The sequence below is a fragment of the Vigna radiata genome, chromosome 1 (assembly GCF_000741045.1).
Source record: "Vigna radiata var. radiata cultivar VC1973A chromosome 1, Vradiata_ver6, whole genome shotgun sequence".
Taxonomy (NCBI): domain Eukaryota; kingdom Viridiplantae; phylum Streptophyta; class Magnoliopsida; order Fabales; family Fabaceae; genus Vigna; species Vigna radiata.
The window spans coordinates 8,665,375-8,689,690 of record NC_028351.1 but is presented as its reverse complement, the minus strand read 5'-3'; the positions used below and the strand labels follow the sequence as shown (position 1 = coordinate 8,689,690).

Here is a 24,316-nt window from a genome sequence, read left to right as displayed (position 1 = left end):
TATTGTATATTAATTTGTTTTTAATTTCACTATTTCAAATAATTTTTACAAAAAATATATTAATCATAAATATCATTTGACTAAATTATAATTTAATTAAATTTTTAAATTTATTTTTAATAATTATTCTAAATTTTTTATTCTTAATAAACATTTTTACAATTAAATATAACATTAACAAATATCATTTTATATTACTTTAATATATAGGGACATTTTGGTAATCTTCATTTTCTAACAATTAAACAAATTTTTTTAACTGTCACATCAATCAAATCCTACACTAATTCTCACAAACTTTACTTCTAAATCCACTCTCAATTACCTACAAATCCACTCAAAAAAACAACAAAAAATTACTCTTAAATCTATTCAAATCATCTCCCACAAATCTCACCATCCGAACACAGCATAAAGGATCCAACCCCGTAATTATTTATTTTCAACTTGTGTAGTTTCTTTTATTCAATAAATAAAACTTGTATTCACTTATACTTTTTTAATAATTTAATTAGCTTTGCATACTTAACTTTATAAAAAAAATTATACAAATAATTAATATTCAAATGTTCATAACATGTTATTTTCTAATAATTAAACATTCCTTAATTTTAACAATTAATTTATGAAAAAAAAACAATACTTTATTTTTTTATTTACACATCTATTAATAATGTTTACTAACATTTCTTAAAAACAAAAGTAGAAATAAAAAAAATTACTTTTCTAAATATTATTAAGTTTATTTATTTCAATAAATAATTTAACCTTTTTAAAATATACATTTTTCTGTTTAACTTCATTGTTAAAAACTAAAATTTTTACAAAGAAAAAAAAAACTAAATTATAAAGTAACAAAGATTGTAATTTTTTACCCACGAGTTTTTGAATATATTTTACTAACTTTTCTCACAAGAAAAATTACAACTAAATCAATTCTTACTTTGTATTTTTTTTTTACCTCAATTTATTTGAATGAAAAAATAATTTTTAAAATGCACATTTAACTTATAAATCAAGTTCATTTTTTAAATCAACAAATCAATTACTTTACCTAAATAAAAGTACATTTAAAAAATCCAACAATAAATATAAATACTATTTCATCTTATAAACATATCCTTTTTTAAATTTTTTACTCCAAAATTTCTTTTAATTTCAAAAAAATAAATATACAAAACCCAACACGGTTCCCTGAAAACCAGATTCCAACTATTAACCAATTCAAAATTCAGAATTCAGATTCTTGGACCGAATTCTCACTTTTGTCCAAAACCATGCTAACCTAATAAATGGGACAGTGTGCTACTTGGACAATTTTAAAGTGCAACAGTACCACTGCAGAAAGAAAAAAAAAAATCATTTGTCTTAGTGCATTTGTAAAATAAAATAACTAATATTTTTGTTTTATCCTTATTTATTGTTAAACCAAACATATATTATTTTTTATCAGCAGTAACTAATAATAAAATTAAAGAATGAGGAGTTAGGATTGCCCCAATTCTTAAACTTTTAAGTGATCAAATATTTATATTTATTTTCTAAAAGATAAAAAACATTGTATTTACTTCTCTGTCTTTTACAAGGGTGCAATTTAATTTTCATAAAAAAATATTTTCCACACAGTCTATTTATTGATATCTGGTTTTGTTTAGTACTTATAAATTTTTATTAACATTGAGGATAAAACTAAAAGTTGTAATATCTTGTCAAAAAATATTCATTTTGACACACTTAACAAATAAATGTAAAAAATATATATTTGTTAAAGTATTTTCTAAAAAGAAATACATAACAATAATGATTTCTCTTGGACGAAGGGTCAACTTTTATTATGCCATGCAAAGCACGTGTAGCTTTTCAGGTTTATACTCTTTGCCTTTTACCAAACCATAATTTTAAACTTGTAAATTAAAATTGCTATTTCTCGCCCAAATAACTCGAAAAGGTGTGCAAGTGTTCTCTTCCATAAAATATAAAGCTATTCCTTTGGCTTTTCATGAAAGCAATTATCGTTGAGTGAAGATAATGGTCATAGTTTGCTCTTAGCATATTTCTTTCTCGAAATTTTAATCCAATATTTTGTTTTGGTATCTCTTCTCACCAGATAAAGATTATTTGTTTAGGGGAATAACGTTTGGCGAATTTCATGACTGAATGAGAAATATTTTCTGTAAAAATTGGTACTGACAGATAATTCTGATAAGATTTCTACATCTTTTCATGTAGAGAAGTCCCAAACGTGTTACAACATGGATTTACCATAACCTCTATGGAAAACTTAAATTTTGAAGAACGTTCGTTCAAAAGGACCAAAAAGTATTGCAATAGTTTGGTTAAAGATAAGGTAGTACACAGACGTTATCCCCAAAAGAACCCTTTGCCATCTAACAAGTTGCTCCGGAAGCTAGAAACCCACCACCCCCAACCCCAGCTTCCCTTATAGTACACAAAAGAACTGCAAAATTACTATAATTTTCTACAGAATACCCTATGAAATGAAGATAATAGCTCTAGTGGACTCGAGAGCACAAAATGCCTACTCACACTTGATTGATCGATAAATGTGGCGGACAAAGAGCAATGCAGCACGGAATCCTATCGTTCCCAGCATCAAGAAGAAACCATAGCATATGCAGGCCATGTATCCGAAAAAAAATGAGGTCTGCATGAATCCAGACATGTCGGAGCGTGCGTAGTAGTAATACAGACAGTAGGCATAGATAAATAACCCAGTTGAACCACCACATAGGAATGATCTGCAAGGAAAATAACAGCACAGAGGTCAAGAGACTTAAATCCCAAAAACAAAAGAGGAAATAATAAAATAGTCAACAAACTGCACTACTCATAATCCTTTTTTTCCAATAAACAATAGTAGCATCAACATAAATATATAAAGAAACACACATAAAACCATGAAAGGAAGAATATCTATCCATACCCGCTCATGCGTCAGACGCTTAAAAACCATCAATAAAGAATTAGCCAACTCAGAAATGAAGTCCAAAAGTTTGAAGTAACTTGTCAAAAACAATATTACCAATATGTCTCTCTTGGAAAGTTAAGCTTTATAGATTAAGCTTATTTCATAAACTCTTTCACCTTAAAAGTGAAATTAATCAAAATAAGTTTTCATGATAAGCATTTACTTAATAAGCACCTAATTAAATTGTTTGCACAAGTTCACACATTATCGATCATCATACATCAGGTTAAATCATCCAGGATTCTAGCAGCTAATTCAAATCAGTTAATATCTCATTCACTAACCAGCGACAAAGAATACAAACCCCAAGCCATGAGAAACAAGAAAGAAAATTGTGATAAACGATGATTTCATACCTCCACCACCACTCGTGATCCTCAGCTGCAAGCTGGAAGTATGTCAATGCCACAGTAATGAAAGCAGTAACAATCAAGAGAATGATGAAGACAATGAACAGGATGCTGTAGATGGTATAAATTCTGTGGCCCCAAACACTGGCAAATATATAGTAAAGTTCAATGTATATAGCACTAAAAGGCAAAAATCCCGCCATCGCCATCTGAGGAACTGATCCACGATACCATGGCAGAGGTGGAATCTCTCTTGGATATTTAGTTGTGCGAACAGGAGCTTGAAATTCAGCCTTGCTGTTCTTCCCAGCAATCCCTCCCAATACAAGCAAAGGAGATGTAACAAGTGTCCATATGAGAACTATAACCACAATTGTCCCAAACGGGAGGGCAGCGGTAGCCTTGTAAGCAATTGCAACAGTGTTCAAAAAGCAGAACGTCAGAAACAGAGGACCACAGAAAAGGCATCCAGTCAACAGCAGATTCCTAACCTGTCAGAACAAAATCAAGAAAATAAAACCATTATTCTCTGAAAACAAACGCAATTTTATGAACACGGTACCTAATAGCAGAGAAAAAAATTTCGTAAGCAAATACCCAGTTTGTTCCTTCCAGCTGACAATAGAATGAAGTTGCGGTATACCCAGCAATCCCGGAAGTAAGTGCATATATGACAACGAGTGCAGTAAATAAGGCCCCTCGATTGTACGGATAAAACACACCAACAAGTGCCAATATGAATATGAACACAGTACTGCAAACCACACAAAATTGCAACTCGTTCAAATAGATAATAAATAAATTATCACAATTTAGTTTTCCTAAAACAACCTTCACTGATAGACAAAATTAAAATAGGCCAGCGCAAACTCACAGGGTAAACAACTGAGTGCCAGATCCAAGCGCAGCTGCGAATAGAGACTTAAACTTGGGAAACCTAAACACATCCCCGTGGATATATTTCCAGCCAGTCTCTTCCTGATCCTCTGCAGTCTCCTCATCATGTGCATACCTATTCGCAATTACAATAAAGGCAATATGCATAAATAATCCCAAACAAACAAGGCTTTAAAAAAAGGTCCATAACCACGATCCTAGCCAAGTAAAAGTTGTTTAGGTCTTCATAACTACAATTGTAGCCACAATTATTCACGTTGTCAAGGATAGCAACGAAATTGCAGTAGCAATTGTGGAAAATTCATCTGCAATTTCCCACAATATTAAGCATCGTCACAATAAAAATGACTGCAATTTGGGTTGCATTCTCCACAATATCAACAAATGCAACTGAACCAACAATTTGTCCACACTTTCCATCAACATCGCGACGGACAAAACTGTGACAACAATTGTAGCTGCGATTTCATGCAACAAGAATTGCAACAAAAACTGCAACCACAATTGTAGTCCCATTTGTCTACAATTTGTCTTGAGTTTCATACAATAACAAATATCATGACAAAAATGTGACTACAATTTAAAACCTCAACACACAGAAAGAACTAATATCACGTACTTGACAAAATCGTTCTTGAGCACCCTCATCAAAATGGTGGTAAGGAACCCAGTCAAGAGCAGCACCGTGACACATGAGTTGATAATTGAGAACCAGTGGATTTCCAAATGATGAGGCAACGATGACGACTGTGAGTACTTATCCATCCTCTTCTCAAAGGGCGTGTTGGTCTCCTTCCACTTCACCGTATACAGAAACTCCGCATTCACCTCAGCATCCTCAGTGAGATCCACGAGGGCATTGGGATCAGTGCGTACATTGATCTCGATGACCCTGTCCTTGTTGTAGAACACATCAAAGTGAATGTGCTTATACAGGTAATACCTATAGTCACTAGGGTCCTTCCCCTCCTTGTCCACCTTCCCAATGAACCCCCAGATCGGAAGGTCGTCATAGTACATCTGGAAGTAGTAGTCCTTACGGACAGCGGATCTGAACCTCGCCACATCCTCTTTCGAAAGCTTGGTATTGCAAACAGAAACCGACTCCTTGTCACGTTGAAATTCTAGAACGTATGGCGCGCTAACCAAACGGTCCCCATTCAGCACCTCCCCAAGCGCCTCCTTCTTTTCTTTCAAATCACCTGGTAAGTTCATAAATTAATAAATAAATGAAAACAAAATTATATATATATACACACACACACACCACCAAGCAGGTGAATCAACTAACATAAATTATTCCAATCCAACAAAATTGAGTCATCTAAATCAATGTCCTCAAATTTGAGTCATCCTAACCAGATTTCATGAATTTGAATCAGCTTAAGCAAGTTACCATTGTATCATATTCAAGCCAGCTTAACTAATGGTCTCGGATTTGAGACATCTAAACCAACGGTCTCAAGTTAGAGCCATTTGACCAGATGTCACGAATTCAAATAAGCTTAACCAAAATTCAAATAAGTTTTTTTTTAAAAAAAAAAAAACTAAACGTCTCAGATTCAAGTCAGCTTAATGAAAACTCCAGTCACTATAACCAGCACTCCCGAATTCGAGCCAGTGTAACCCGAGGTCAACTGGCGTCTAGAATTCAAATCTAGACTGCAGCAAAAACTGTCTCCCGTAAGAATGACGCGTTAAAAAAAGGAGAGAGAAACAAACCTGGAGGACAGAAAGGAAGGTCGAAATAACGGTAGGTTTCGCTGAGAAAAAGAAAAACGAAAACAATAAACAATTAAAAGAGAAGAGAAAAAAAAAAGAGAGGAAATGCAATGAAACGGTTTGAGATCTAGGTACCTAGGGTTGTGGAAGGGGCCAACTTTGTTAGCGTAGAGAGGGACGATGTCGCCTTGTTTGTAGCGGTGATCTGAGGAGTCAGATCTGACGGCGGAGAACGCGGCGAAGACGGTGAGGAGGAGGCAGTAGAAGGAGGAAGAGGAAGAGAAGAGGTTCTTCATTGGGAAGAGGTTTGGATCTCGAAACCCAACCCCACCGACGAAGAAGAGAAGAGACGAAGGAGAAGAGGTGCGTTTGAGTCCTAATAAACGGAAAACGAATGAGTATGAAGTGACGTAGACTCACCGCCACACTGTAACGTTTGATGTTTTACCTCACGCACACAATTCCTTCTTCTATTTCTTTTTTCTTTATTTCCCTTCTTTCATTTTTCGATCAAATGCTGCTTTAACCACCCATTGTTTCTCTTCTCAGTTTGGTACACTCTTTCTTTTTCTGATCTATTTTGACTCGCTTCCCACTCACTCAAATTCGGTGGCACTACGTTTCCAGTACTTTTAGTTGTTACATTTTAATTAATAAATAACACTAAATTATAAACTTCTCTTTTAATCAATTGATTTTAATTATTAATAGAAAAAAATATTATTTATTTAACGTAGTTATATTATTTTATTATTATTATTACTATTATCATTGAATTTTACCGCGAAAGTTTAGGTATAGAAATGGGAAAGAGAGTGATGGAGTGGGATTCGTGGTCAACTTCTTGGGGGCACGACCATAAACGTGATTTGGAACCAAACCAGATCTGATTTTGGATCCACGTTTTGCCGAAGCCGCGTGTGGATAAGTGCTTATGCGGCTGAAAAAAAAAACATATAATAAGATGAGTGAGAAAGAGATGGAATGCATGTACACTATTTTGTTTTTTACTTTTAAATTTTTAATTATTGCAAGAAAATTTGTAAGGAAATTGCGGGGGAAATTGCGGGAGAATCTGTTTGGAGAATGATATTTAGACAAATTTTTTTTTACAACAATTGAACATTGATTATGTGTTAATGTATGATTAATCAAAAATCACTCCACAATCAATGTTCAAATATTGTCAAAACATATTGCCTATATATCATTATCCTTTTAGTTTTTAGTTATTTTCTTGACGTAAAAGGAAATTTGTTAGAAACGGTAAACAAATATGTTATGGTGCGTTTAGAAAAATTAAGAGAACGTTTGGTAGAAGACTTCTTTCTGTGTCGGATTACGAAATTGTGTTTTATGATATCTTTGGTATACCTTTGCAATGCAAGGAAACAAGTTTCTTTTTGGAAATAACACAAACATATATATATGAAGTCGTTTAACGTGATAATATGTCATGAATACATTAGCAAATATAGGTAGTTATTAAAAAAATCCTGAGAAAAGTAACTGAATCAAAATGAAAAAGAAAAAAAATATTTGAAGAACATCAAGTTGTTGGATAATTTAAGTTTATTATAAGTAGAAGAAATATTTTACTTCCATCAATTTTTTTCATCGGTTTCAATTTTGGAAAGAAATTGTATTCTTTTATTTGTCTTTTAAAATTGTAATAACGTATTTTTCTATTATATTTTTAACCCATGTAATGTTTTGTATAAGTATTAATCGTGTCAGTTGAAGAGAAAAATAAAAAATAAAACAATAAACCATATAATTTTATCACAATAAAAAAATTATTATATTTTTCATTTCTCCCAGATAATATATAAAAAGGGAATATCCAATTATTAACTTTATTGTATTCATTACTATAAAGTTCCAAAAAAATTGTGTATTTTGTCTCGTTGCTTTTCATTTTCGTTTTAATGTTAATTTTCATTTTGCTTTCTCGAACTCTAGATGACACATTTATGATCATGTTTTTTTGTATTAATGTTACGTTAAATCACTCTTAAATGTTGTTATTTTTCACAGCTATAATAATCTATAAAAGATTTTTATACAAACTTGTCGTAACTACTCAAATTCAGATTTTGTAATTGAAATCAAAAGTTTTTTATTAATAAAATACACTTCCATGAATTGAAAATCATATTAATAGCTTAAAAACAAATAGCTTTAAGTGTATTGGAATAATTATATCAGTTCTTAAATTTTAGTAATTCCTGTTTATTAAAATTTAATATCAAAATCATCAATCGAACAAATTGGTCAAAATTCATTATTGGAGATTTCAACATTTGGCAGTTTACAAATAAATCAATCGCATTGTTCATTCTCGTGAGAATCTCTGAAAGCCTGTAACATTGACTTTGGGACAACATCACACGTGTGACAAGAAAAATTAAAGTAACATGTTATAGACACTAGAAAAAAAATAAATAATTTATGTGCATTTTGATTATTATAAAAATCTTGTTTTAGAAAACATTTTATACGTTGTTTTGGAAAACCTATTGTAGAAAAGTTATTTAAGAAATCATGTAATGTGTTCTGAAGAGTTTGTTTTAAAAAACAAAAAACTTGCTCTCGATGTTTATTTCGTATGTTTTTGAAAGTTTGTTCCAAAATCCATTTCCACAAATCTTATTTTAGAATTTTTGTTCTGAAATGTTTTTGAAAGTAATCTGGAAGTCACCATTGAAATATAGCATGCAGGGCAGAATTGTTATTTTAAACTTTATGGGAGTGCATATTGTAATTATAATGGTTCATGAAAAAAAAAGCCTAATTTTTTTTTTCAGCAAATTGATGTGGGCCATCTAGCCCACAATTTTGGTACATTTCCTCCTTGTACTAGCCATATACTTATTTATGTAGAAAAACACAAATAGAATAATTAAATAAGGGATACTGTGTAAGAATTCGTTATTTAATTATCAGAAATAAATTAAAAGTAGATGAAAACCATGTATACTTCTTATTAATAACTTAGTTATGAAAAACAATTTAAATGTTAAATTATATCAAATAAATGATATTTTTTACTTAGTGTAATTAATAAATTTTGTATCATCATGATAAATTATATATCCAACAATCAATTATAATTTAGATTATCTAAAGACTTACTAGTAAACTAATCAATCATTAAACAAATTGGTCGATAATAAATTATAACAAATTGGTCGATAACTTAAATATAAAATATAATTACTTGAAATTATAAATGTTAATTAAAAGTTTATTATGAAGTTTGAAATAAAGAAGTAGATGACTTACATTTACTGTTGTATCAATTATTAATGATTATGAGTTGATTTTAACATCTCTTATATATACTATTTAAGGAGAAAGACTTGATATCGTATTTAGATTTAAGAACATCTTATACCCGAAACAAATTTAAATTGTTTTATGTCTTTCGTAATGTTTATTTTTATTTGACTTTCCATTAAAATAGTTTATTTGATTAGTATTTTTTTTTTCAGCCTAATTTTTATTATTTATTTTTGTCGTCAATCCAAATTGGTTATTTCCATCTAAGTTTACATTAACAAATTTTGTCCTTCGAATATAAAATGACAATTTTTATCATGGTAATCACTTTTAATTAAATATGCCCTTCTAATTACGTAATTGATTTACAATGTTTGAATTCAATTTGTTAAACATGGAAATTGAATACTATTCGAACTAACAAAATTGAAAAATGAGAATACTAAAATAGTTAAATGTTTTTTAGACTAAATAATAATATTTTTATGATCAATATATATATTTGCAACTTGATATGAGCTTATAATAATTATAAGTTTGAAACATGAACTGCAGTGTCTCAGGGACTGGACCAAACCCTAGTTGAACACATGTATGGCAGATGTAAGAAATAATAACATAGGAGAACAAAAAAATAGGAAACGTTTTCATTTTGTCGTATCCATTGGACCTTATTATTATTATGTGTATTATGTAACCCTATTTCAGCTTTCTATATTCTACAGTACTATTGGACCATTATCATTTTTGGCCGGCGTTAAATTGATGCTGATTGCATTTCTATTTTAAATTATTTTCACCACCACAACAAATAATAAATAATCCAATGTTACCCTTTTAATAACAACAAATTAAAAAATAATATCCTTGATAGCAAGAAAGTCTTTGGTGTTCTATCATCAAATTATTATACATAATCTTTCGAATAAGGATTGAATTTATTACTCAAAGTATTTCAAGTTATTTCGAAGATGTGATGACTTTATGATAATATTTTATTATTCAAATTATATTGTTCACTTCCTATTCTCTTTGTTTAAGTTGTGTGGAAGTATACTAAAGACACTTTCAGTAACTTTACGTAATTATATTTAATAAAAAATGAGTATTTAATATTTTTATCAATTTATAAATATTAAAATGAACTTATCTCAATAACTGATTATCCTGTAACTACTTCAATAATTGCATTTATCGATTAGTGAGTTGTTAACTGTTTACATGCTCGGTTCATTGACCCGGTATCCATACAATAAGCATAGTTTATTAATTTTTTCTAACAACTATTTGAAAATTATGCTACTAACATTTTTATTATGTTTACAAAATGTCCACATAGCAAGCAATGTACATTTCAATTTTAAAAATACTACTTTTTTTACTATGCTAAATACATAATTATTTCTGTTAACAATGTATTGGATTGTAATTATTAATAAAAAATATTAGTATCATTTTGTTACTAATGTTCGTCTTATCATTAGCTTTGTTATTTATAAAAAAATTACATATATTAATATATAATTGTAATTAAGACGTTATAAAAATTTAATAAAAAAAGTATTTTTATAATTATTTTGTCCATATTAATTTTTCTTATAATACTAAAACTATTTTGAAGGCTAGTTGTATAAACTTTCATTAAGGTTAGGAATACTAAGATTATTTTTAAAAAGAAAAAATATATTTTGACACATACAATTTTTATATTTATTTAATATTATTTTTATTTTTCATGTTTTATTTAAAAAAATATTTTCTATTATTTTTATATCATATGTTGAATAAATGTAAAAATATATCCATCTATCATTATCTTTTATATAAAACTAAAATGCAATCGATAACACCAAGCAGACATACACCAAATACTTTATACTAGTTCTTTAAAATGTTGAAAGGATTTCAAAATCTTGGACACAAAAACCAAACAAGATATAATAAATGAAAAGAAGAATTCATAAACGTTGTAGAGACAAGTAGTAATACCTTTGAAAATTGGTACTACAATGTTGTAATGTAGTGTCCTCTTAGATGTTGAAACATTGCTTCACAGAGTGAAATAATTTATGTCCAACATTGTCTAAATTCAAAATAACAGACTATATATATATATACACATTTTTTTTATCATCATAAAGAAATAGATACACATGCTTATATGTGTATGTATTTTCCCTACTGAATATATATATTTTTATAATAATTATTTACATAATACTTGTAAACTAATTTGATTGTAAAACTTGAGTCACCATATACTATAAGAAGTATAGTTTTTCAAGAATGAAAAACTAAAATATACCAAGCTCAAAGAAAACCAAATGTAGAATGAAACAATAATATAGATTAAATTTAAGTTTTCCACATTTTAAAATATTTTATTCAACAAAGTGTTACCGTAAATATTAGTTCAAAATTATATAAAATAATTAATTCCATCTGAAAGTAGAAAACAATATGAATTTAAATATTATATTACTTTGATCAAATCCGAAAGTTGAAGCTAAAAAAAACATCATTTAGAAAGATTTTTCCTAATACTTATCATGTTTTTAGGTATCCACAATGTCAATAAATAACTTGATTCAAATTAAAACCATGGGGATTACCAAATTTACAGCAAAAATCACTTATTAATCAACACACATTTAAACATGTAAAGTTAAAAAAACTTTAAATCTAATTCAATATGATAAATTTAATTTATTAAAAATTTATATTTATTTATATATTATAATTATAAATTGATTTTATATTTAATTGACGTGAAAAATTAGTATCAATTCTTAGAAATCTACTTCTTTCCAATTTAATAAAAATTTTCAATTTAAATATTAAATATACAAATAATTGTTTTTCACTTTTTCACCCATATAATTTACCATCTATATTTTGCAAACAATATCTATAAGATTTAAAATATTAGGTTAAAACAATTTGAAATCTTATAACAATTAAAAATAAAATTTTTATATATATATATATATATATATATATATATATATATATGTATATGTATGGTTTCAAAAGTCTATTTTATAAAATTGAATTAAGTTAAACATTCTTCTTAACATATTATAAAAATAATAAATTATAATCTATTTTAATAAGATTTCTGTTTATTGATTGATCATTATTGAGTTTTTTTATCACCCATTAAAAAAAAGTAAAAAAAAAACCTTATTGCATTACAAAAGTGTTAAAAAATTCACATAAGAAATTAAAATTTGCAATTTTTAAAATAAGAAGTAAATCTTGAAAAAGATAATTAGGAGAAGAAAGTAAATAAAATTGTTAAGAAAATAAAAAAGTATACAAATGAGTAGAGAAGTGGGACAGGTGTACAGGCTGCACAAACACAAATTCAAATATGCCTTTTGCATGCAAGATTTGGATTAACAAGTTAAATTAACCTCATAAAAGTTAAACTGAATTGAAATGATGAAAAAAAAAGATATAAAATATTAAGAAGCAACAGAACAGAAACACCTATAGCTTTGGTCCACCACCATCACCATTCACCACCTCAATTCATCAGCAGAGGTAGCAGAGAAGGAAGGGACAAGAGAACGCAGCGTACCCTCTAAACCCTTTACAAGCAAAACAACAAACAATACACACCCTCTGTTCCCAGGTGTTTTTTTCTGTGCTTTTATTTTTATTTTATTTTATTTTTTAAATTCTCATTCATTTGCCGTTTTAATGGGACCCCATTTCCCCCTTTCGTTCCAGCAGAGCCTGGAAATTTGTTCCGGGGCGTAAATGCCAGATCTCGATGGCAATTGGCAATTGGGGTTTCCTCTGAAAAATCCCCACTTTGCAAAAACCTTTCTTTTTTGTTTTTTATCTTCTGTTTGCTGAAAATTAGTGCCGCCCTTTTCGTTGATTGGTTCTGGCTCTTTGGGGTTTTCTGCAGTGGCTTTGGATCGGTGATTGGGAAAATCTCGATAAGCTTTGGTGTTTGCGGTATTTTCTGGGAACATCTCTCCTAGGTTTCGTTGTTTTCAAGGAAGAAAAAAAGTTGACAAATTTATTGGCTTTGGTTGCTCAAGATTTTTTGTTCCGGAGGAAACAAACACTTATGCTTCTGGTTTTGTTTCGGTTTTCTATTTTATTCAGGTATAATACAAACACAAAGGTGGCATAATGCCACCACTTTGTTATGCCTGATACGAGGTAAGCTTTTCGATTTCTCTTCAACATGTTCACTTTTTTTTTTTCTTCTTTTGTTGGTTGCAGTGGAAATATGTATTGCCTTTTGTTTTTTCGAAGTCTTTATTTTGAATGAAAGCTCTGTTTGTGTTTTGGTTTTTCTGAAGCTTCTTGTGTGTTTTTGTTTGGGGGGTTGAGTTTAGGTTGGCAGGGGCTTGATAATGGCAGACACAAATTCAGTTGAAGTGATTTTGGATTTTCTGAGGAGGAATAGGTTCACGCGAGCTGAGGCGGCTTTGCGAAGTGAGCTCAGTAACTGTTCTGATGTGAATGGTTTCTTGCAAAAGCTTACATTGGAAGAAAAGGACTTGCGTGGCGGGTTGCACAATGATAAGGGGAAGCCTGTTATAGAAAATCATGGGTTGGATTCTCGTGACGGTGTTGAAGTTTCTAAAGAACTGATTGTGAAGGAAATAGAATGTGGGACTGGTAGAAATGCTGCAGAAGAAAGCAAGTGGAAAACTGTTGCTCCCACAGGGGAAAGGAATAAGTCTGGTGAAGTGGTTGGAACGAGTGAAAAAAACTTTACCTTCTCCAAGAGTTCGGAGGATAGTGTTCTTGATTTGTACTCATGGAAGTTTAATCCCAGCAATGGTCTTGTTGAACCTTACCAAAACGATAGTGGAAGTAGGCTTAGTAATGCTTTGAAGGCCCCGGTATCTCAGCAATCAAAGTATCAAACTGGCGAAGTTCCTGCTGCAACCAACAGTAATGTGAAATCTGGGGAGGGGGAGGTAAATAATGTACCTGCAGAAAAAACAACCTTGTGGCTTGGAAGTAGTGGTAAAGCCTCTACGGAACCAAAGTATGACCTTATGCATAACAAAGAACCTAAGGAACTTGATCTGCAGCTCAAATTTAATGCTTCATCTCTTAAAGAGAGCTTGACAGATAATCACTTGTCAAGAACTGATGAGAATATGAACTCATCTACAGATCTATGGAAAGATTGTTCCGTGAAGACTGTTTTCCCTTTCTCAAAAGGGGATATGTCTACAAGCTACAACGGTTCAACTTATTCTGACAGACAAGAGGAGAAGAGAAGGGCAGAAAACGGTGATGTTATGACATCAATAAAAGAGCAAGTGGATGAAGTAGGAAGAGCTCTTTACTTAGGAAAGTTGCAAGGCAGTTCTGGCAGCTTAAATTTTCCTCTTGAACTGGAGAATCCAAAAGAAGAGTTTCCTAGGCTTCCTCCTGTAAAAATCAAGTCAGAAGATAAGCCCTTGACTTTTAACTGGGGAGATAAGTTTGAGTCTGACGGACTGGCTGTGAAACTCACAGGTGCCGACAACTCCTTTCTTATAGGGTCATATTTGGATGTCCCTATTGGACAGGACATTAAAACTACTGGTTAGCATTTTACTTTAATTGTTAACTTATGAATTTTCTTGGCATTTTAATTAGTTGTTTACTCTGAGTCAAATTTTCTGTTTCATTTGTCTGTTTATCATGCTGATAGTTTTGCATGTTCAGTGATAATTTTCCTCTTTTTTGGCTTGTATATGCTCCTTTAAGAGTGTTCCTATTTGACTTCTTTATGGTATTAAGTTTGTATGTTTGACAAGTGTTGAAACATCAGGTTTTGGACTATTCCTTACCATTTTGCCTGCTGTTAAAGAGGGTAAAGTTTATGTTTGGTGTGGCTATGATCATTGTGTTGACTTGACTTAATTCAATGGATGATTCTTCCAATTCATGCTATGGATCTTTTCTGTAAATTTAATTTCTCTTGAATGTTCATGTGATTTGAACTCCTATTTCAATGATATTTAGTTTGTGAAAATAATTAGTTGTCTTAATGTCCATGATTTCATTTGTTCTTGTTACAAAATGTATTGATTTGAACAAAGTAATTTAAACATTCGATATTATCGTATTTTATCATCTGAAACTTTTTCTCTGTCCTTTATCTGTTTCAGATAGGAAGATTTTCCCTGTGTTAAATGGCAATGACATTAATGCTTTTACTTGGGCTGTTTTGCCAGAATTAACAACAACAATTTGTGCATATTCAAATATTTGACTTTTTCATATATTTTGCAGGTGTGAGGAAGTCTATAGGGGGTAGCTGGCTGTCTGTAAGTCAAGGGATTTCTGAGGATACATCTGATCTTGTATCAGGTTTTGCAACAATTGGGGATGGGTTGAGTGAATCTGTTGATTATCCAAATGAATATTGGGACTCTGACGAATATGATGATGATGAAGATGTTGGGTACATGAGACAACCCATTGAAGATGAGGCCTGGTTTTTGGCGCATGAAATTGATTACCCCAGTGATAATGAAAAGGGGACGGGGCATGGAAGTGTTCCAGATCCTCAGGAAAGAGGTCCATCCAAAGATGAAGAGGATGATCAATCTTTTGCTGAGGAGGATTCTTATTTCTCTGGTGAGCAATATATTCTACCAAAAAATGTCGAGCCGGTCACTTCAGATGATCCTATTGGTCTAACTATTACTGAAATGTATGGAAGAACCAATGGCAACGATGTAATGACTCAATATGATACACAACTGGTGGACGTTGAAGAACTGAATCTGATGCATATAGAACCTGTCAGGCAGGGCTTTGTCACTCACCAAAATGATCTCATCATGCTGGGAGATGGGCGGGTTCTGAATCATGGTGCGAGGCCACGGATTGAGGACATGGAAGATGATCAGCATGGTTCAGTTAGATCAATTGGAGTGGGGATCAACAGTGATGCTGCTGATATTGGTAGTGAAGTGCATGGAAGTTTGATTGGTGGTAGTAGTGAGGGGGATTTAGAATATTTTCGTGATCATGATACTATGCACAGTGGCACCAAACACACTCATCAGGATTTGGACAAGAGTTCTAGTAACAAATCAGTTAAAAATAACAAGAAAACCGACAAGAATGAATCAAATAAATATGTCATAGACAATGATAAAGATGCATGCTCACAGATAAAAACTCATGCTGATGGGAACTTTTCATTTCCCCAATCTCTTAGAGATGACCAGATGATTCAGGCTGGCTCCAGTAAGTCCCTATGGACAAATAATGGTAATGTAGATGAAACCGATGACTGTCTTAATGCCTTTGCAGGCTCTGATGACATGCTTTCATCTTGGAGGCGGAAGAGCAGTGATTCTTCGCCTGTTAAAAGTTCTAGGGATGATAATAATGCTATCGTGGTAAGATCCAGAAACTCTTCTCCAACTACAGTCTCAAATTATGGGTATACTGATGGAGAGCATGTCAAGCTAGAAAAGGATGAAAAGGTAAGTGTTGTAAGGGAAGACGATATAGGTGCATCACTAGAGGATGAAGAGGCAGCTGCTGTGCAAGAGCAGGTAAGGCAAATAAAGGCTCAAGAGGAAGAATTTGAAACCTTCAATCTAAAGATCGTGCACAGGAAAAACAGGCATGTGTTAAATATATCATTCTTATTATTTTTGGTAACTCAAAGTAGTTGAGGAAATTTGCACTATAGATTCTTTTATGATAGACATTATATAAGTTTAAAATTATTGAAATATGGTATTAGCTTTGTGAATCGTTCCATTTTATTTTTAACTTGACAACTATTCATTCTATCTCTCATCACTGGTGAATTCCTATTATATTAATTGATTTTTGTGTCACATTACAGACATCTTTGTGAAACTTTAGACACATGGACATTAGTAATAGTAAATGCAAACAACATTTTGTGAACATTTGTTCTGTTAACAATGGAAAATAAACATTTCCACGACAACAAATCTACTATTTCCCTTTTTGAAATCTCCACCACTTTGTTAAAATTTGGAACAGGGTATATTTTATGATTTGTGTGAAAAACATGCATTATTTGTCATTCTATTGTACATCTCTTTGTTCCTTCATGAATACTCATGAAATTAACTCAGTCAAAATGTCTGTGTATAATACGGCTGTCTTGTTAGTTGGCTATGCTTGATCGTTTAATTGCATGCTCTAGACTTGTTGATAATTGTTGCAAATACCTGAAGTTGTTTTAATCCTTTTATGCATACAATATAACATACATGCCTTTGTCTTGACAATTCTATCAAACATTTTGTTTAGATGGTAAGTTCTTTCCCCCTTCCCATGGAAAGTTATGTGCTGACGTATACAGAGCTTTATAAGTGTTAATTTTTGTGCTATGTTAGGAGGCCACAATGACATTGTCATTTTGGATACTATTATTATGTTTCAAAGTCAGCATTCTTCTTATCATCGTTCCATGTTAATTTGGCCCTTTTTTACATGCTATCTGAACCCAATTATATTTGCTCAGAACTGGCTTTGAGGAGGACAAGAATTTCCATGTTGTTTTGAATTCCGTAATAGCTGGGCGCTATCATGTCACCGAGTATCTTGGATCTGCTGCATTTAGCAAAGCTATACAAGCTCATGACCTGCACACAGGCATGGATGTTTGTGTTAAGATTATAAAAAACAACAAAGACTTCTTTGACCAAAGCCTTGATGAGATCAAGCTTCTTAAGTATGTCAATAAGCATGATCCTTCAGACAAGTTCCACCTTCTAAGATTGTATGATTATTTCTATTATAGAGTAAGTGGTTTTGGATATGCTATTCTTTTACTTATTATCATCAAATTTTTCTTTCAATCAATAGTTGATTTATGCATGTCTGCATATTTCTGGTACTTTCTACTACTTTCAAGAGTCTACATCACCCATGAATAGGTGTAGTTTATAGTGGATGCTAATGGTATTTATTTGTCGCTTTCTGCATATTTTTGAGCACTATGTAGCAATAACACATTTATTGATTTGTCATTTTTAACTAAAGCCACTGAACTTAATGTTTGTAGCTCTGCCAAGTTGCATTGATTTCCAGGATATGATATTTTAGTATAACTATCTGCTCTGTCTTGAAATTTTAAAAATTTAAATCATTATGAGGGCCTAGCTTTTTAATCTATAGTCAAAGTGATATCGAGAAGTATCTGTCATCGTCTGACTTTACTATCCCTTGGAATGCAGGAACATTTGTTAATAGTATGTGAGTTGCTCAAAGCCAACCTATATGAGTTTCACAAATTTAATCGAGAATCAGGGGGGGAAGTTTATTTCACGATGCCAAGGTTGCAGGTTTGTGGAGTGCTATTTGTAATATGATCTATATTTTCATCCTTTCTGCTAATATAATGGTCTCATCATAAACACATTTCAACTTATCTGTGCAGTCAATCACCATTCAGTGTTTGGAGGCACTTCAGTTTTTGCATAGTCTTGGACTAATACATTGTGACTTGAAGCCAGAGAATATTTTGGTTAAAAGCTATAGCAGATGTGAAGTGAAGGTTATTGATCTCGGAAGTAGTTGTTTTGAGACAGATCATCTTTGCTCGTATGTTCAGTCCAGGTCTTATCGTGCTCCTGAGGTTATTCTGGGTCTTCCATATGACAAGAAGATTGATATCTGGTCACTTGGATGCATCTTGGCAGAACTTTGTACTGGCAACGTAAGATCAATATTATATGGATAATGTTACTCATTTCAAAATGCTATGAAGTTTTTCATACTTAAAGTGTTCCAAATGACCTGTGAGAAGCACATAAAAAAGGTGTAAAATATTTTGTACTATATTTTGTCGAAGTTGAGTTTGCCCTGCAATCAACCACATTATGGTGGTTGGTTCAGCTTTTGGAGTAATAATTGATTTATTAGCTTCTGAAAAAAAAAAGTGGTTATTTTCCCCAAAACATTATATTCCAAACCTGTGCTCAAAGCAAATAACTATACGTCTAAATCTCCCTAATGATGGGATCTTTGAAACCTGATATAAAATCTCTTCTGTGAAGTGCATTTTCTTCTTTGTTAAATAAAAATACATGCATACTGCTCTCTTTTCTCACTCAACCGTGTGTGATATAGGTCCTCTTCCAAAATGATTCCCCTGCTACATTACTTGCTCGGGTGATCGGGATCATTGGCCCAGTTGATCAAAGTTTACTTGCCAAAGGACGGGATACATATAAATACTTCACAAAAAATCACATGCTTTATGAACGGAATCAGGTGAGAATTTTATTTCTAATTTTCTTAGTATTTGAAACAGACTTGTGGTATGCAATCTGAAGTCTTGATGCTTGCTTGTCTTTAAAACTAGAGATTCCTATGTTTTTAACAAAGTATTTCTATCATCTCAAACTTTGGCTTTTAACTAAACCAAATGATATCGTGTGATCCACACCTTGGTGATCTCACCTACTATAGTACTTCTACCATACTATTTATGCTCTTGCTATGCTAAATTCAATTACTGCCATTACCCTTTTTGCTTTCCACCTTCTTCAAATAACTTGACAGTACTATTTGTTAATGATACACAGGAAAGCAACAGGTTAGAATACCTGATTCCAAAAAAGACATCATTGAGGCATAGATTACCAATGGGAGACCAAGGCTTCATCGACTTTGTTGCTCATCTGCTCGAGGTTAACCCAAAGAAGCGACCTTCTGCGTCCGAGGCCCTGAAGCACCCATGGTTATCATACCCTTATGAACCAATATCATCTTAAAGAATTTGCAGGTTTTACTGTCTTCTCGGTGATAATCTCCAATTACCCTAAGCCGGGTAAGTTAAGTTGCCGAAAGGGAAAGACACCACCATACATGCTTGCCGCTTTTCATTATCTATTTTAGAGATGATATGGAAAGAGTTGTGCACTCTCACATTCCTGCATGATTGATGATGATGCATTGAAAGGTGTTTGATTTTGTGGGCAATACTTGTCTTTCCCATCAATGATGTAATTTAGCATGTAAGATGTAATGTTATTATGCTGTTGATTTCTTTTCCTTGTTTGGTCTTGTTGAAAAGGGAATGCTTGAAATATTGATTGTACATGACGTGGGACAATTCATTTAGTCATTAGTAGTATTTTTAGCATATTTGGTTTCACGTTGCGGATGTCATTTTTAACGTTGATCAGAAGCTAGTTGGTTATAGCTTCTTCTCGTGAGTTTCCAAACACGCAGTTTTTGACATAGCACTTATTAGTTTTTTCATGGGGTTTGATTCCACAGTTCGAAGCACCAGTTTAAAGAAAAGCTGGTGGCTTTCCTTTACCTTCTTGTGTTGGAAGCAACCAAACATGGTGTTGTGGAGCTTCATTTGGTTTAGTGGTAGCAAATGAGTTCAACAAAGTGTGATCTGTGAATGGCATCTGCAGGAATGAATGTTGCTGTTCAACTTGTGAAGTTGCTGTTCCTCTGTTTTTGTTTCTTGTGATTATCTTCCATCATTCTTTCACCCACCTACGTCTTCTTCTTTAACGTTATTTTCTTTGTAAATATTCACTTTGCTATATAATGTTACTTTCAATGTTTTTTTCTCTTGAAAAGTAACCCTTGTTCATAATATACAAAAACATTGAAAGAAACACAATTTCAATTCTATTTATTTTAAAAATATTTAATTTGGTAGAATAACTCATATTACTTCATATTTGTCTAAGATGAAACTGTCTAACATTAATAGTTAAAGGACTAATTTTATTATTATTATTGAAATTAACAAGTCATTACTTCAATATCGAAAGAGAATAAAAAGAAAACATAGAATAATAGTGATGAGCAAGACATATTAAAAAAAATATATATAAATATAATCAGTGCCTATTTATATGGAATATGTTATATATCTTTTCGATGCCATATAATTTTCATCATTACATACTTATTTAAATAATTGTCATTGATTTTAAATTAACATATTATTATAGATAATTATCTAATTAATCACTTTTTGACAAATTTAAATAATTTTCAAGCAACAATATCATGATACAATAATTAACTTTTTATTATTGATTTTATCATACATTATAGGCTAAATTAAAAAAAATACTGATTTTGTTTAAATATTTTCTGTTAAAAGAAATTCATATTTTTAATTCTAAACTATAAGGAGATGACTAATAGGTGCGTTAAGAGAAGAATGCAATTCATCATATGCTTCTATAATTTTTTCCTATGCTTCCATATTTTTTTTGGGTTCAGATTATACAGTCTAAAAGACATTTCTTTCTTTTTGAATTTTTACTTTTGGATTACTAATTCAAAAATAAAAAATAATTTTTGAATTATATAATTTAGAAGTGTAAGAACTTAGAATTTTTGTCAACACAACATGAGGACATGTCGCAACAGAAAATAAGGGAATAGCTTTTAAAGTTAAAACCTCATTTTTAGTTCAAAAGAAAAAGCTGAATTCTTTGAACTTTTCTCTTTGTCTGGAAAACGAACCTCTCCAAGCTCTCTTGCTACTTTTGCTTTCTATTCCAAAATCCTGCAGATTTAATCCCCTAAATTCCTCCTTGCAGCTGTCTAAAGCGATTGAACACCAAGACCTCCTTTTTCTCCGATCAATTTCTGTTTTCGAAGAAGGGGTAAGTTGCTCTCTCCTTTTTCCCCATTCTTGAGCATTAGAACATACAATCTTAGGATTTCATGCGTCTTTGGACTCTTCCTTTCAAATTTCTTTTCAAATTCAACTTTGAGAAACGCCTTGATCACTAATTTCGTGATCTATAGGGTTAGAGGTAAATTCGGAATTTTGAGGAAACATAGAAGAAGCATTGAGTTGTTATGTTAGAATCCAAGGTAAGGGAAGCTAGATTCATCTTTTATTGTAGAATAGTAAGCTGTTTGTAAGTAGATTTTGTGTGTAAAGAATTTAATCAATGCATGCAGAAACTTTTGTAAAATGTTAAGTTAAAGTGTGTTTGAATGCATTATGTTTATGTTCTGAATTTGTGAACTTTAGCCTATGTTCATTGTAAACACATATGTTCTGAATTATGGATGTNTTGTGACTAGGGTAATGTATTAGAATTAGAAAGAATCTGTGAGGGAGAGACTAGACAGAGTTTTAAGCAGAGAGTAATATTTCAAGTGTTCTAGGAAATCAAATTTAGGAAGTAGGGTAGTGAAATTTTAAGTTAGGGGTTTAGANNTGAATTGAACCTTNGTNGTAGCTTAGACAAACCAATTATGACTTGTAGGCAACATCAAAAGAGTCTGAAACCGTTTCTAAGTAGTATAATTCAAATTGAGTCTCTAAGAGAATTAAGTTGAGTTTTTGATTCAAAATCTCTGCATAGTAACTAGAAATTTGTGTTAGGATCATGGGGAAAGCTTCAAACAAGTTATATTTAGCCTATAGATCGAGTTAGGAGTGTTCAAAGTTCACCAAATGGTCTAAAACAGATTTGGGGGGTGTGAGTTCTGCAAAATCTGCATAAAATCTGTAGAACTCACGCTCGGGCGCCCCTAACGGGCGCTTGGGCGCCACTTTCTGCTGTCATGTTTGTTTTTGACAGTTCGGGGGGTTCCGGACGTCCGTTTTGGACGTTCTCTAGGTCGTTCTGGGGGTTTTTGACCCTTCCGGAGCCAATGGTGTGGGTTTCCAAGCTATTTGAATTACCTAAATATTGGTAATTTAAGATTACAAAGATATTTGTATTAATAAGTGATGTTTTTCTGAAAATATGTAATTCTTGTTTCCTCTTCTTCCTTGTGTGATGATTCATGTATTTGTTATGGTTCCTCTTGTATGACTTCTATTAATATTATTGGATTGATCTATGNTTGATAATGTAACGAAACCAAATTGATCTCCTAACTTCATGTATAACATTAAGAATTAAAGTAAGTAAAGTTAGTGTGAAATGTAATGTGAGTTAAGTATCAAGATCTCTAGGTGAGATCCTTGTTAATGTTGAGAATAAATATAGAAAGCTCAATCTTGGGTGTCTCCATTTTATATGGGCCAAGAATGAGTGATTCAAGTTAAGTTCTGGAATGAATATAGGTAGCTCAGTCTTGGGGGTTGCCCTTAAAGCTCTAATGACTATTCAATCTCACTTAGAGAAGATTAGTTCATGTGGTGAAGAGTAGTAGGGGGTCCTAGTCTTGGTTGTCTCCATTTTATATGGGCTAAGGTGAGTGATAACAGACTAACCTTGTGTGTGGTAGGGTGAAACCCATTGGCAATGACTTTGCAAAGCAGTAGAGGCCACCACAAGTGCATGACCCGCCATAGCTCGATATTCATTCCGGATCCGGACGAGTCTAAGTCTAACACTATCTAATAAAACTATAACTCATAACTTATTAAAACTGTATTTCTGTGATTGCGATTACTTGTATGCCTCTTTTACTTTGTTTAAATTGTATTGGACTTGTATTCTTTTGAATTCTAGCTTACCCTTGCTTGTTTGCTGTTTGTTTTGTCTGTGTTTGTTTTCTTTTGCAATGATCATCCAAATTTGGATGTGAGCAGGATATTTCAGAGGCCCCTCTGGAGCAGGTTTTAGACATAGCTGATACGGCTGAAGTCCCTGACACTGCAGCTGAGTAGTCTAGGTTGTTAGTTTTATTTGTATAGTTTAATTCCTTTACTCTTTTCTTCTTTTGAAAGACTCTATGCTATAAGTAGAGCTTTATTTCTTCTCTTGTATTTTGGATGACTGTACTGTATATACATTTCATCTGAATTTCCACTCCTAACTACTTTACATTATTATAACATGTTGCATCCACTTGATATGTCTTAGGCGTATTTTTGGGATGTTACAAGAAGTATGTTTTTTTTTTTTAAAAGATAACTTATAAATTGTACAACCTTATAAAAAAAGGAAAAATAGGAAAAAAAATTTGTGGGAGTTAGGAAGAAAGTTGTGGAGGTACAAGAAGTAGTTTCTTTCTGCACTTATATATTGTTTCTTTCTTCCACCTATATAAAAAATACTTCTCATTATGCTCTTTTTGGATTATGTACTTTTAAATTGTACAATTATTTTTGACTGCATAATCTATAAGTTATTTTTTGATTTTGTAGAAT

At 31.8% G+C, this 24,316-nt stretch overlaps 2 protein-coding genes and 1 long non-coding RNA gene across 8 annotated transcripts; 2 read left to right on the top strand and 1 right to left on the bottom strand.

Moving 5' to 3' along the window:
- Positions 1–2,167: 2,167 nt before the first annotated feature.
- LOC106771939 (transmembrane 9 superfamily member 3-like) lies at positions 2,168–6,505 on the bottom strand. The gene is made up of 7 exons (XM_014658007.2): positions 6,094–6,505; positions 5,959–5,999; positions 4,856–5,438; positions 4,214–4,351; positions 3,937–4,093; positions 3,346–3,830; positions 2,168–2,759 (listed from the first exon to the last, which is right to left on the bottom strand). Exons 1-7 carry the CDS (start codon positions 6,252–6,254, stop codon positions 2,540–2,542), a joined length of 1,785 nt encoding a protein of 594 aa, XP_014513493.1. The 5' UTR covers positions 6,255–6,505; the 3' UTR covers positions 2,168–2,539.
- A 6,202-nt stretch (positions 6,506–12,707) lies between these two features.
- LOC106770507 lies at positions 12,708–20,794 on the top strand. Of its 6 annotated transcripts, none has more exons than XR_002668813.1 (10): positions 12,708–12,877; positions 13,160–13,419; positions 13,599–14,808; positions 15,502–16,852; positions 17,732–18,011; positions 18,447–18,554; positions 18,650–18,928; positions 19,342–19,485; positions 19,800–20,044; positions 20,497–20,794. XR_002668813.1 is itself a non-coding variant. In XM_014656317.2 (10 exons), the coding sequence occupies exons 4-10, from the start codon at positions 13,617–13,619 to the stop codon at positions 19,986–19,988; spliced, it is 3,543 nt and encodes a 1,180-aa protein (XP_014511803.1). In that variant the 5' UTR covers positions 12,708–12,877; positions 13,160–13,209; positions 13,363–13,419; positions 13,599–13,616; the 3' UTR covers positions 19,989–20,371. The 6 variants fall into 6 exon arrangements, 5 of the variants coding, with proteins under 5 accessions (XP_014511803.1, XP_022639582.1, XP_022639576.1 ...); XM_014656317.2 differs by lacking the exon at positions 20,497–20,794 and having other exon boundaries at positions 13,160–13,209; positions 13,363–13,419; positions 19,800–20,371; XM_022783861.1 differs by lacking the exon at positions 20,497–20,794 and having other exon boundaries at positions 13,160–13,235; positions 13,363–13,419; positions 19,800–20,371.
- An 863-nt stretch (positions 20,795–21,657) lies between these two features.
- On the top strand, positions 21,658–24,006 carry LOC106769357. The gene is made up of 3 exons (XR_001376323.2): positions 21,658–21,860; positions 22,006–22,074; positions 23,756–24,006. It is a non-coding gene; the product is annotated as an uncharacterized LOC106769357 (long non-coding RNA).
- The last annotated feature ends 310 nt before the right edge of the window (positions 24,007–24,316 follow it).

Bases quoted from the DNA above. Each gene is read 5' to 3' on its own strand.
- LOC106771939 (XM_014658007.2), bottom strand. From the start codon at position 6,254: ATGAAGAACCTCTTCTCTTCCTCTTCCTCCTTCTACTGCCTCCTCCTC. The intron at 5,439-5,958 runs GTTTGTTTCTCT...TGAACTTACCAG, and splicing joins CCTTCCTTTCTGTCCTCCAG to GTGATTTGAAAGAAAAGAAG. The intron at 2,760-3,345 runs GTATGAAATCAT...TTTTCCTTGCAG, and splicing joins GATCACGAGTGGTGGTGGAG to ATCATTCCTATGTGGTGGTT.
- LOC106770507 (XM_022783862.1), top strand. From the start codon at position 13,617: ATGGCAGACACAAATTCAGTTGAAGTGATTTTGGATTTTCTGAGGAGG. The intron at 16,853-17,731 runs GCATGTGTTAAA...ATATTTGCTCAG, and splicing joins ATCGTGCACAGGAAAAACAG to AACTGGCTTTGAGGAGGACA. The intron at 18,012-18,446 runs GTAAGTGGTTTT...CTTGGAATGCAG, and splicing joins ATGATTATTTCTATTATAGA to GAACATTTGTTAATAGTATG.